Source organism: Carassius carassius, chromosome 40 (assembly GCF_963082965.1).
Source record: "Carassius carassius chromosome 40, fCarCar2.1, whole genome shotgun sequence".
Lineage (NCBI taxonomy): Eukaryota > Metazoa > Chordata > Actinopteri > Cypriniformes > Cyprinidae > Carassius > Carassius carassius.
In genome coordinates this window covers 19,472,399-19,484,760 of record NC_081794.1, presented here as the reverse complement: position 1 = coordinate 19,484,760, position 12,362 = coordinate 19,472,399, and the positions used below count along the sequence as shown (strand labels likewise).

The 12,362-nt window shown below is 36.8% G+C and overlaps 2 protein-coding genes across 2 annotated transcripts; one reads left to right on the top strand and one right to left on the bottom strand.

The window, feature by feature from the left end:
- Positions 1-2,009: 2,009 nt before the first annotated feature.
- On the bottom strand, positions 2,010-3,651 carry gall (galanin-like). Its single transcript, XM_059531541.1, has 6 exons — positions 3,609-3,651; positions 2,843-2,926; positions 2,694-2,748; positions 2,489-2,578; positions 2,339-2,392; positions 2,010-2,243 (listed from the first exon to the last, which is right to left on the bottom strand). Exons 2-6 carry the CDS (start codon positions 2,924-2,926, stop codon positions 2,185-2,187), a joined length of 342 nt encoding a protein of 113 aa, XP_059387524.1. The 5' UTR covers positions 3,609-3,651; the 3' UTR covers positions 2,010-2,184.
- Positions 3,652-4,881: 1,230 nt separating this feature from the next.
- cd37 (CD37 molecule) lies at positions 4,882-12,362 on the top strand. The gene is made up of 12 exons (XM_059532419.1): positions 4,882-5,009; positions 5,714-5,781; positions 6,013-6,076; positions 6,186-6,328; positions 6,575-6,649; positions 6,859-6,966; positions 7,415-7,588; positions 7,678-7,761; positions 8,893-9,762; positions 11,472-11,538; positions 11,815-11,946; positions 12,117-12,362. The coding sequence occupies exons 2-9, from the start codon at positions 5,716-5,718 to the stop codon at positions 8,962-8,964; spliced, it is 786 nt and encodes a 261-aa protein (XP_059388402.1). The 5' UTR covers positions 4,882-5,009; positions 5,714-5,715; the 3' UTR covers positions 8,965-9,762; positions 11,472-11,538; positions 11,815-11,946; positions 12,117-12,362.

Sequence of the window (12,362 nt, the reverse complement as noted above, 5' to 3'; positions counted from 1 at the left end):
GGGAGTGCCATCTCTAAGCAGAGGATGGCCCACTGGATTGTGGATGCCATAACCCTGGCTTATCAGGCTCAGGATGTGCCCTGCCCGTTCAGGGTTGTGAGCTCACTCAACTAGAAGTGTTGCATCCTCCTGGGCGCTGGCTCGTGGCGCCTCGCTGACAGATATTTGTAGAGCTGCGGGCTGGGCGACCCCTAACACGTTCGCTAGGTTCTATAGCCTTCGTGTAGAGCCGGTATCCTCTTGTGTTCTCACCTCAAACGGGTAGTGGCACTGAGAGGCCCCGGTTAGTGTCGGCTTGCTTAAACTGCTCCAGAGTGTCCGTACTGTAGACCCTGTTGAGATCCTCCATCACCCTAAGCAGCTGGACGCGGCGGAACGTCCGGCGCCAGGCCTTCATGATGTATCCGTGAGAACCATGGAAGGGTGGGTTCCATATTGAGACCTAAGCGGTACTCGTATGTGTATAGTCCACAGTATAGCCTTAGAGCCCGTGTTTCCCCGGCAGACTTCTGCCTTCCCAAGAGGGTTTTTAATCACCTCAAATTTCTTTGTATATTCCTAAACGGATGCTATATGTGTATTTCCCTTCGAGACCTCCTTCCGGAAGGATGGGGCTTCTGCAGTGTCCCGGTTCCAAGCGGACCGGGTATGTTTTCCCAGTGTTATCCAATCTCACCCAGTGAGGTAGTGCTTTGACAAAGGTGAGTGGAGCTACTTGTTCTGAGCCCCGGCCTACACCTAATAGGGGCGCAGGCGCCTCGCACAGGGCACTGGAAGGGGCAGCACCCATGGCGCTTTGATAGGGATCCCATATTCGTCGGCCGCCAACTTGGCGTCGAGAGTGACCAACTGAAAGGGAACGTCTCGGTTACGTATGGTAACCCTCGTTCCCTGAAGGAGGGAACGGAGACGCCACGTCCCGTCGCCATGGTTGCTGTACCGCCGCTGAGCTGCCAGGTCCCCGGCTCGGCTCCTCAGCAAAAAACTGGAATGCATTGCACCTGCTTCCTTCTTATACTCACGCAGTGATCAGCGGCAGCTGGATGCAATAATTGCATGCCAATGTGCATTGGCTCCTTTAGTTTACACTCGAAGTAGATTGGTCTATCGAAGCAATATCCCATATTCGTCGGTCACCCACGTGGCGTCTCCATTCCCTCCTTCAGGGAACGAGGGTTACCATATGTAACCGAGACGTTATCTGGACTATTTGGTTTGAATTTAGATTATTGTCTTGTTAGACAATGAATCATCTCAAACAGTGGAGCATTATCAGTAAGTGGTAAAGCATAAAAGGTTCCTTCTCAACTGTCTTTGTCTAGCTGTTAGAAAGGGCAAAGGTCAGCAGATTCCAGGGTTGCATGTTTTCTTCAACCTGTCTCAGCAGCTGTGCTTTGGTATTAAATTTTTAAAAAGTTTTAGACCATAAATTATTCAGTTAATATTTGTTAAATTGTATTTATTACAAACCTGTTTTTTTTTTTTTTTTTGCTTATGTCCAAATCTTTTGTGAAACCTACATAAACTGATGTCATTTAACACAGCATCATTTTACGAGGATGACGTTTCCTCCATCTCCCTTTAGATGGCGCCATATGCTAAATCTTTACTCTTCATTACATAATAGTCTGCATTTGACATCAGATGGAAGGACATCCAAAACAGCCTGAGTGCTATGGACGCATTAGTAATCAAGAAATCTGCTGTGAAATTAATTTAAATGTTATTACACTACAGTGCAGATTCACTTAATAACCATATACACTTCCACCACTTTGGTCATATTTTTTACATTATTCTGTTACTGTGTTAGTCATAAAAATTGCTTTTGGAATCAACAGGTTATTATTTTGCTATTTATTTAAGATGTGTATTTGTAAATGTCGATAGTGAAATCAGCAAGTTTTCACATCTGATTTAACAAATTGCTGCACCCTGATTACCTCAAATTGCTTTTATAATGAATACACGTAAAAGGTTTTTTAAAACATTTGTCATGAAGTGCTTTATTGAACTCTGAAGCAGACAATTATGCACCCACAATGGTTGAATAATAAAGTGGAGAGATGAGTAAAATCAGCATGATTTGTGGGATAATAATCTACGCATTTTAACCATTGTTAATACATTTTAAATGATGAATAAAATTATCAAATGCAAAACAGTATTAGAGGTGATATTTTGTCATTGCTTCATATGGCCACTCATTAAAGATCCACTGAAATCCTCAGTCAGTCCCATTTCTGAAAGAGAAAAATAGTACTTTTACATGCCAAGAATCACATACATTTCAGTAACTAGAAATGTAATGAAACAAATCAACTGTTATGTAATTCACCTTTTAATCGCAGGTATGCAAGATGACCCAGCAGTGAGAGAAAATAGGAATCATCTGTGGAATATGAAAATAGACTATTTAGCTTTAAGGTCTTCTATAATAATATAAATAAGAAGAAATTTCATTAAAAAAAAAGCTTTAAGAACTGACTGTTTGAAGATGCTGGTAAGTTTGAACTTTCATTCCACATGTCTCTTTTGCCCGTCGCTCTGTGTCTTACATTAAGACTTCTGTGAGCATCTGCAAGAGGACAGCCATGAAATTATCACAATAAAACTAATATTAAATGTACTTAAAATACAAATGTACACAATATTTTCAAGTTTGTCTAATTATTTGAATGCAATGAACTTACAAGGTCCTAGCAGGTACCCAGCACTGTTCAGAGTCCATCCCTTTTTCTCTGGATTCTGTGGGATTAACAAAGAGACTCATAAAAGAGATGACGGGAAAAAAAAACCCAATCATCTTGCTGAGCTTCAGAAGAGGTAATAGAAGGTGTACCGTGAGGGTCATGCCATGGATCCTTGACAGATGTGCAGTAAAGACACAGAGCGAGATACAGAGTAAAGCACAACTCGTCTGCATCTGTGAAAAAGACAATCCATATTCAGTCTTTGTATTATTATTATTATTGCTGTTGAATTTGTAGGTTGTGTTAGGTTAGGTTTACCAGATCCCATTAATACTAAAGGATGACGTTAGAAATTAATCAGTATTTATAAAGAAATATATAAAACTCACGAATGTGAAACAGCAAGACTGAGATTACTTTTTTATTTAAATATCTAAATAAAAGATCAAGATTTTTTTCTTTCCAAAATTGTTGAAAGCCATTTAATCTGAAATATCCTATTTGTTAGCCCTTTCCTCCCCAGATTTTAATAAAACATCAGTGAATTATAATAATATTCAACAAATATGATAAAGATTGATCTATGGTTCCATGGAAAACCTTTAGCATCCGTGGTATCTTTCCATTGCACAAAAGATTATTTAGTAAAAAGAAGCTTCTTCGGATTATTAAAATGTTCTTCACGCCAAGAAGAGAACAGATATTTGGGAAACATGAAATGGTTTTTCTATGGCACTGCTGCAAAAACATCCTTTTGGACCCTTTATTTTTAGAGTGTATGCATATTTGTATTGTTATCATTTAATTTAATCAATTGTATCTTTGATGTTTTTCCTCAAGCTGTAACTTCACAGGCACAATTCAAAAAAATATTAAAGTGGTTAAAACATTAAACACAACACAGATCATGCTTACCTTATAAGAGAACAGTTGCTGTTTATAAATATTTATTAAAAAAAACGGAGACAGTCTGTAACCTTCAAACAACAGGTTTGCTGCAGGTGTGCGTCTGAATGAGGGACAGTCTGTCTTTTATACACCCAGCGGCATACAGCATATTAAAATAATGAAACTCTATTAGTACAACGTTCATTTGTTCATTTCTCATAATTACTGGTGCTGTTTACAGAGACGGGAGAGAGAGGAAGGACAGAGAATGATGAGACAGAATTAATCAGACAGCAAGCAAGGTTAAGCAGTACAGGACAGGAGGATGAATAGTCCCAAAAACAACAAAACATACATATAGTGTAGATCGATCGATCGATCGATCGATCTATCGATCTATCTATCTATCTATCGATCTATCTATCTATCTATCTATCTATCTATCTATCTATCTATCTATCTATCTATCTATCTATCTATCTATCTATCTATCTATCGATCTATCTATCTATCTATCTATCTATCTATCTATCTATCTATCTATCTATCTATTGGATTCACATGAGGCAATACTGAAATCCAGTTCAATCCATGATGCTTTTCTCCATTTAATAACAGCACTTTGCCCTAGATATAATTACAGCACATACCGCTCCTTTCTATCCATTAACAGGGAAGCCCTAAAACACTCCACCTAATTATCTGCAACTAATTGTGCTAAAGCTGCATTTGTGGCGGGGGTGGGGGGAACAGGCCGACAAGGAAGCGTGTTGAAACAGGGAATGAGAGCTGAAATGTCAGTCTCCTGTGGGAGGCATAATAGTGACCTTAGATGAATTAACCCTGATCTTTGCCCCCGTGTTTCATTTTTATACACTCATCGTCTGCTAAGAGCAGGTCAGCTCTTATACCTGAGGTAATTTCTTTTTTCCCCTCTCAGAAATCGATATCCTGAGGTTTGGGGCAGCAGTTGAAATCATATGCACTGTGGAAATAGTTCGATGGAAACAGATCAAACTATTTTTTTTATTTTATTTATAAATGTCAAATCTATTAATTGTTCTAAATCTTGCAGCCTGTGAATAACATGAAAACATCACAAAATGTCATATCATGACAATAATTTGCTTGAATTTCAAGTCAAATGCTGCTAATTCAGAGGAGTAAAAGGGGAGTATATGGGTCTAAAAGCTGTAAGAGTCTGTGACTATAGGGCTGATATTTTATTTATGGTGGCTGTTCTGTACACTTGCTTTCCGCTGAAGTATTGTCAAAGATGCTTTGCTTACAGACAGGAACTCTCAAGCAATAGAACGAATCAGAATTAAGAATTTTATATATGCAAAATGTAGTTTTACATGATCTCATGTGAAGCCACCACGTTTCATTTACCCTCCGTGTAACCTCACCGACTTTGCCCAGTTTAAGGTAAGTTTATTATCTTTATTTCTTTTGTAAAACAATTGATTCTAGAAAACATTATGAGGAATCAGTCAAATTATTAAAATGTTCTAAGATATGCCAGTTAGATGTTGATTATATAGAAACATTGTTTATCTGAGACACCTTTTTTTTATCAAAAAAGTTACATAATAGAAGGAGGAAATAACAAAAAAAAAAAAAAAACACTGGCTGTTTTAACCATCATACAGGATGTAGCCCTAAAAAATCTAAATTGACATAATCACAGAAGGATGTATTATCCAATTTTCATAACAGCAAACAAAGTACTTTTTCCCAGTGCTAGTACTTGAATAGTTAATGACATGCATGTGTAAAATGATAGCTTTGGTTTCGTTACCATAGGCAAGGAAATACGAGACTACAAGACACTTCCTGTGCCATGTTCATTTTTTGTGCTTGAGAAAAGGAGCGGGGTTTATTTTGTAGTATCTTTCTAGGCAGCAAATCCTTATAAACACATACGAAAACAAATGTAGCACACATGCTATTCTTAAAGAAAAACAGTGAAACCAGCTTGAACACTTAAAGTTGAACAATATGGTATATTTTCTGCTTCTCAGCCTGCTACTGATAATAAAATGTTTTTTTTTTTTTTTTTTGTAATTCTTTTACAATTTTCAAAGGTTTTTATAAGATTATTTTAATATTTATTTATTTTGTGCTTACAGATATGGCATCTGAGTGCTGTCTCAGTCTCACCAAATACTTCCTCTTTCTCTTCAACTTGATATTCTTTGTAAGTTGAAAATGAGTCTTAAGACACAGTTAACCGATTTATAATATAGTCTACCAAAATCATAAAATACATACATTACAAAACCATTTAGTACATTTAACAGCAATGAAATAATTTTCTTACAGTAATATAACTTTCTGGTCTAAGCAAGGCCAAATGTTCACATTCTGACAATGTACATGTCGGACTGCTGTTGGACTGTGATTTTTCAACAGAAACTGTCTCATTTAGCTCTTAGGATCACTCCTCCTATCTATGGGACTATGGATACTACTTTCAGAGGATGAAATGTTCAGTAAGTTTTACCTTTATTTGAGTGTGGAATTCAAGGTGCTATTTTGGTTCTTTGTCTATTAATCTTTACATATTGTGAACTATTAAATATTATTTTTTTTTTTTTGCAGAGATTTTTGCAGTGCCCCCTCCTCCCTACATTTCCATCCATCTCTTGTCTTACTTGTTGATCATCAGTGGCTCTGTGACCATGTCATTAGGCTTCTTAGGATGTCTGGGTTCTCTGAAGACTGTCAAATGCCTGCTGGCAACTGTGAGTTTTCAGAAAACCAAAACTTTATGGATTTATATGCCATTTATGTGACTGATTTGAGATTTATGCCATCGGAGATACACTTTAACCATAAAAATACTGTTAAAATTTTAAGAGCTTAGCAGTAGTCACCAACCTCTTGGGAATTGTGCTTGTTCTTGGTACAAGTGTTTGTAATGCATCAGTACGTTTATCTGCTCCACTGAACTGTAACAGTGTGTTAAAATAAGCTTTATTTATCTGCAGTATTTTATCCTGCTCACGGTTCTTCTCGCGGCTCAGATAGTGGGTGCGGTTCTTTTCTACACCCAGAAGACTGAGGTAACCCAAGCGTGAGGATCAGCAGTCCCACCCAGTTAGTGCTGGGCTTTTTAGAACGATCCAGCACATGACTTAATTAATCCTTTTTGGTGTCAAGATTTAAAACAGTTTGATTGATTTCTATTATTGAAAGCTATATGCCTATAAAGCTTCAGATGCAATCATGACTAAAACATCTTCGACTTGTTTATTTCCCCACTCTTAATCAGCTGGCTCTTTCACTAGAGGATCACACTCTTCAACTAATAAGCTCATTTGGAAAAAATGATTCCACTTTCAAGAATTTTGAAATGACTCTACTGGATATTCAGAAGAAGGTGAGATTCACAGCACACAAGAGTAAACAACACAAAAAAGCTAAATAAGAAAAAGTTTTTGTTTGCAATTACATTTTCCAAGTAAATTGCACACTTAGAATTAAGAAAAATCCACAAATTATCAAAGTACATATATTTTTATTTTAAGGCAATTGTTTGCATACAGTTTCAGTTTAATGCCACAAAAATGATTCATGTCATGCAAGCACAAATGTATTTTACATATATTTAAATGAGGCTATAAATTTAGTTGCATTGCTTTAGCTCATTTTAAATATAAATTGAAAAAAGAAGCAACACGGCTAAAAAGCTTTACAATAAAAAGTTAAGAAAGGGTGCTCTTATTTCTGACAGAGTTGTCCCCTGGTATGATATCATTAGAATATCTTTGACTGTTACTTTGGAAAGTTTGAAATAGGATATCACCTCCACCATTACTTCTCCGCAGGCCAAATGCTGTGGTTGGAATGGAAAAAAAGACTGGCGTGAATTTATACCCTGTTCTTGCTACGACAAAGCCAATGCTACTGTCAATGCGACATATGAAGGAAAAGATCACAAATGTTCCACATGTTTCTCAAATGGTACCTGTTCAAATTTCCCCTTTGGGATTTATAATCAGGTATGGTTTCAGTTCTGCCCTGTAGTTATTTTTGGGTAAAATGTGTTCCAACATCACGCGTCACATTCTTTTTTCTCTCTCTCTCAAAGGGTTGCAGTGAGAAAATAAAGACATGGCTGAATGAAAATCTTCTCTTAATTTTGGTGTTTATTTTGGCCATTTGTGTGGTGGAGGTAAGCAAGCTGTCACCAAACAATTTAGAAAATCCAGATAACTATAATCCCTTACTGTCCTAGAGTTATTGAGAATAAACAAAGTAAAATGGTGTTCTGTCTCACAGTGTCTTCAGTGGATATGCCTTGTATCTTACTGTTGCCTTAACTGTACACACCGTTGCTGTCCTAGAGAGTCACACAGCAGCCATATTCAGCTGTCCAGGTCTCAGTTTGTGACTAGCGTAGTGTGTCTGAGTGCCTCATTTTTGCATGTTGAAATAATGTTAGTCTTGTGTTGTCCTTAAAGGCTGGAATACACTACACAGATTTTAAATTTGAACAGATTTTTAAACACTACAGGCATCATACACTTGCCAACTTTCTACAGTTACAGAGAAAACTGAACAATACACTAAATGAATGAGGACGACACACTACTAGAATACAAGACACTATTGTATTGCAGCCTTAAGGAACTAATTTTGAAATATTGAGTAGACATTACTTATTACACAAATTTACAAGTCAGTTGTTAATCAGTCGGTCTAGCGGTAAAAAGAACATTGAAATTGAGGTTCTCCATTTCTATTAAAATCAGTTATTGAGATGTAAGATTGCATTAGTTGCATTTGTTTAAAACAAGAGAGAGCAGTCAAATAAGTGAAGAATTTTTATGGGCCAAAAAGATCCTTTGACTTTTGACTGCTATTGACCAATCAGAAGGAAATATTCTAGAGCGATGTGTAATAAGTAACATTAATGCATGATACTACTTGGTGTGGACATACTATTTGCATAATATTGTTTCTGGGATTAGACATTTTGCTGTATTAGTTGTACCTTTTCTTTCAATTTTTCTAACTCTGTGAGTGCATTGTTTGGAGTCACAAAATATGATTGTACAAAGGCCTCTGTAGTTACTTTTAATTATATCTTCCCTCACAGAGATTTCACTGTGGAATACTGGCAAGGTAGATTTATTGTGCTGTTATAATAGTATTCTAGTGTGTGGTGTGAAGATTCGTCCATTGGCAGTGTTTGACCAGAATAGTTAATTTAGTACATTGCTAAAGGTAGATTATTAATGGTTTACTGAGCTTGAACCATGGATGATTAATTTCTGAAAATTATCTTTCATCCTCTTTGCAGATATGTGGTATGATCCTTTCGATGTGTCTGTATAAAGAGGGTTCTGTGGAGTACAACACAATTTTCTACTAAGATGACCAGGATCAGTGAGGGGGGAAAAGTCAAGCATTTGCTTTCTGTCATTCTTTTGTATGATGTTTTTGATGTATGCTGTTTTCCTTGTTATTCAGATGCTATGTGTTTTTATCTGTTTAGGGAAAAGTACAAATAATTTGAACCTGTTGAAATAATATTTAAAGGATATAAGCTTTTATTTCTTGATTCTCAGAACATGTGCATGTGACCAAGAATGTTCTCATTTGTTCAGTTTAGCCAGTGGGTGAGAAAAACGTTAGGGTGAGGCAGTATAATATTTCACCATTGTTGTGCACACAAAGCAGATAACATCAATATTGAGGCAATGAGTGCGATACTGTTCACATAACATGTATTTTACATGTAAAATATTAGAACTCAAATTTTCCTTCAATATATATATATATATATATATATTTTTTTTTATGTAAGGTGACAAGTGGTACAGCATGTGGCTTTTAAATTTTGAATCTTTTCAATTGAATCTTTAAAGTGAATTGTGTAAACACACTTTGTAAAACGGTAATTGTAATAAAACTGCTGTTGCTAAATGGAAATAAAACAAAAAATTACATTATAAAGTTGATTTTGTTTTGGTCATAATGAATGCATTTATGTGTCTATTTAAACTGAGGATCTAAATGGTACATGGGACATGTAATACCGTAATACCCCATTGCAAGTTATTGTTAGGGCAGGGAGGAGGTCAGGACACTTGTTATCAGGTATCGTATATATATACATGCTGGGATCATCTCCCTCATTAATTCCAGAGCAACACTACAGACTAAGAAGGTAAGAAGGATATTGTCAGACTATTTTTACGGAACTTATACATACATACAACCCGAATTCCGGAAAAGTTGGGACGTTTTTTAAATTTTAATAAAATGAAAACTAAAAGACTTTCAAATCACATGAGCCAATATTTTATTCACAATAGAACATAGATAACATAGCAAATGTTTAAACTGAGAAAGTTTACAATTTTATGCACAAAATGAGCTCATTTCAATTTTGATTTCTGCTACAGGTCTCAAAATAGTTGGGACAGGGCATGTTTACCATGGTGTAGCATCTCCTTTTCTTTTCAAAACAGTTTGAAGACGTCTGGGCATTGAGGCTATGAGTTGCTGGAGTTTTGCTGTTGGAATTTGGTCCCATTCTTGCCTTATATAGATTTCCAGCTGCTGAAGAGTTCGTGGTCGTCTTTGACGTATTTTTCGTTTAATGATGCGCCAAATGTTCTCTATAGGTGAAAGATCTGGACTGCAGGCAGGCCAGGTTAGCACCCGGACTCTTCTACGACGAAGCCATGCTGTTGTTATAGCTGCAGTATGTGGTTTTGCATTGTCCTGCTGAAATAAACAAGGCCTTCCCTGAAATAGACGTTGTTTGGAGGGAAGCATATGTTGCTCTAAAAGCTTTATATACCTTTCAGCATTCACAGAGCCTTCCAAAACATGCAAGCTGCCCATACCGTATGCACTTATGCACCCCCATACCATCAGAGATGCTGGCTTTTGAACTGAACGCTGATAACATGCTGGAAGGTCTCCCTCCTCTTTAGCCCGGAGGACACGGCGTCCGTGATTTCCAACAAGAATTTCAAATTTGGACTCGTCTGACCATAAAACACTATTCCACTTTGAAATAGTCCATTTTAAATGAGCCTTGGCCCACAGGCCACGACGGCGCTTCTGGACCATGTTCACATATGGCTTCCTTTTTGCATGATAGAGCTTTAGTTGGCATCTGCTGACGGCACGGCGGATTGTGTTTACCGACAGTGGTTTCTGAAAGTATTCCTGGGCCCATTTAGTAATGTCATTGACACAATCATGCCGATGAGTGATGCAGTGTCGTCTGAGAGCCCGAAGACCACGGGCATCCAATAAAGGTCTCCGGCCTTGTCCCTTACGCACAGAGATTTCTCCAGTTTCTCTGAATCTTTTGATGATGTTATGCACTGTAGATGATGAGATTTGCAAAGCCTTTGCAATTTGACGTTGAGGAACATTGTTTTTAAAGTTTTCCACAATTTTTTTACGCAGTCTTTCACAGATTGGAGAGCCTCTGCCCATCTTTACTTCTGAGAGACTCTGCTTCTCTAAGACAAAGCTTTTATAGCTAATCATGTTACAGACCTGATATCAATTAACTTAATTAATCACTAGATGTTCTCCCAGCTGAATCTTTTCAAAACTGCTTGCTTTTTTAGCCATTTGTTGCCCCCGTGCCAACTTTTTTGAGACCTGTAGCAGGCATTAAATTTTAAATGAGCTAATTAAGTGGATAAAAGTGTAAAATTTCTCAGTTTAAACATTTGTTACGTTATCTATGTTCTATTGTGAATAAAATATTGGCTCATGTGATTTGAAATTCCTTTAGTTTTCATTTTATTAAAATTTAAAAAACGTCCCAACTTTTCCGGAATTCGGGTTGTATATACATACACACACACACACACTCATTAACATGAATTATTTATTTATTACTGTCAGTTTGATAAAGACACAAAGATGGGATCCCGCACATTGGTTCTGATCATGTTTTTAAGTGCCCTCTGTGGTAAGTGGGAAACAATTTTGACTTTTACAAAAATAATGTCATTACAATAAACTGGATAATATATGTGACTCTGGACCACCAAACCAGGAATAAGGGTCTTTTTTTTATTGAGATGTATACAACATCTGAAAGCTGAAAAAATAAGCTTTATATATGGTTTGTTAGGATAGGAATTTATTTAGCAGAGATACAACTATTTGAAAATCTAGAATCTAAGGGTACAAATTTGCCCTTAAATTTGTCCAAATGATGCATTCAAGATTTTGATCTCGTTAGTTGCCCAGGCACTGAGGTGCAACTACTGCCAGAAGATTGACAGAACCAACCCCACCTGTAATGAGATAGAGGAGAAAGATTGCAGCAGTGGTTTTGACAAGTGCATTAAAATCAAAATGCATCATCCAGCCTGTGAGTTGACCATATATTTTGCCTGATGTTGAAACTGATGAAAATATGATAGTTCCTTTTTTAAGTTCTATTGCATGTGTAAACTGAGAGTTGCATCAATTGATGGAGTGCATTGATTCGTAGTGAGTATTATTTAATTTGTGAAAGCTATTCTGCATTTCTTTTTGTAGACGGTGAGGTACGCAGATGTGCCAAAACTGTTGAGTGTGATGCTCAGGTACCTCCTCAGGTGGAGAAAGTGTGCTGCAACACAGATCTCTGCAACTGATCTGCTCCATCAGCCAAATATATTTTACAATGTTCAGTTTTTATCTCATGCTACATAAAATGTTAACACATACAGCTATCATTAACTTTAATTTAATATATGTAAATGTAAGTAGAGAATAATATAAAGAAATAAAATCTGGCCAGCG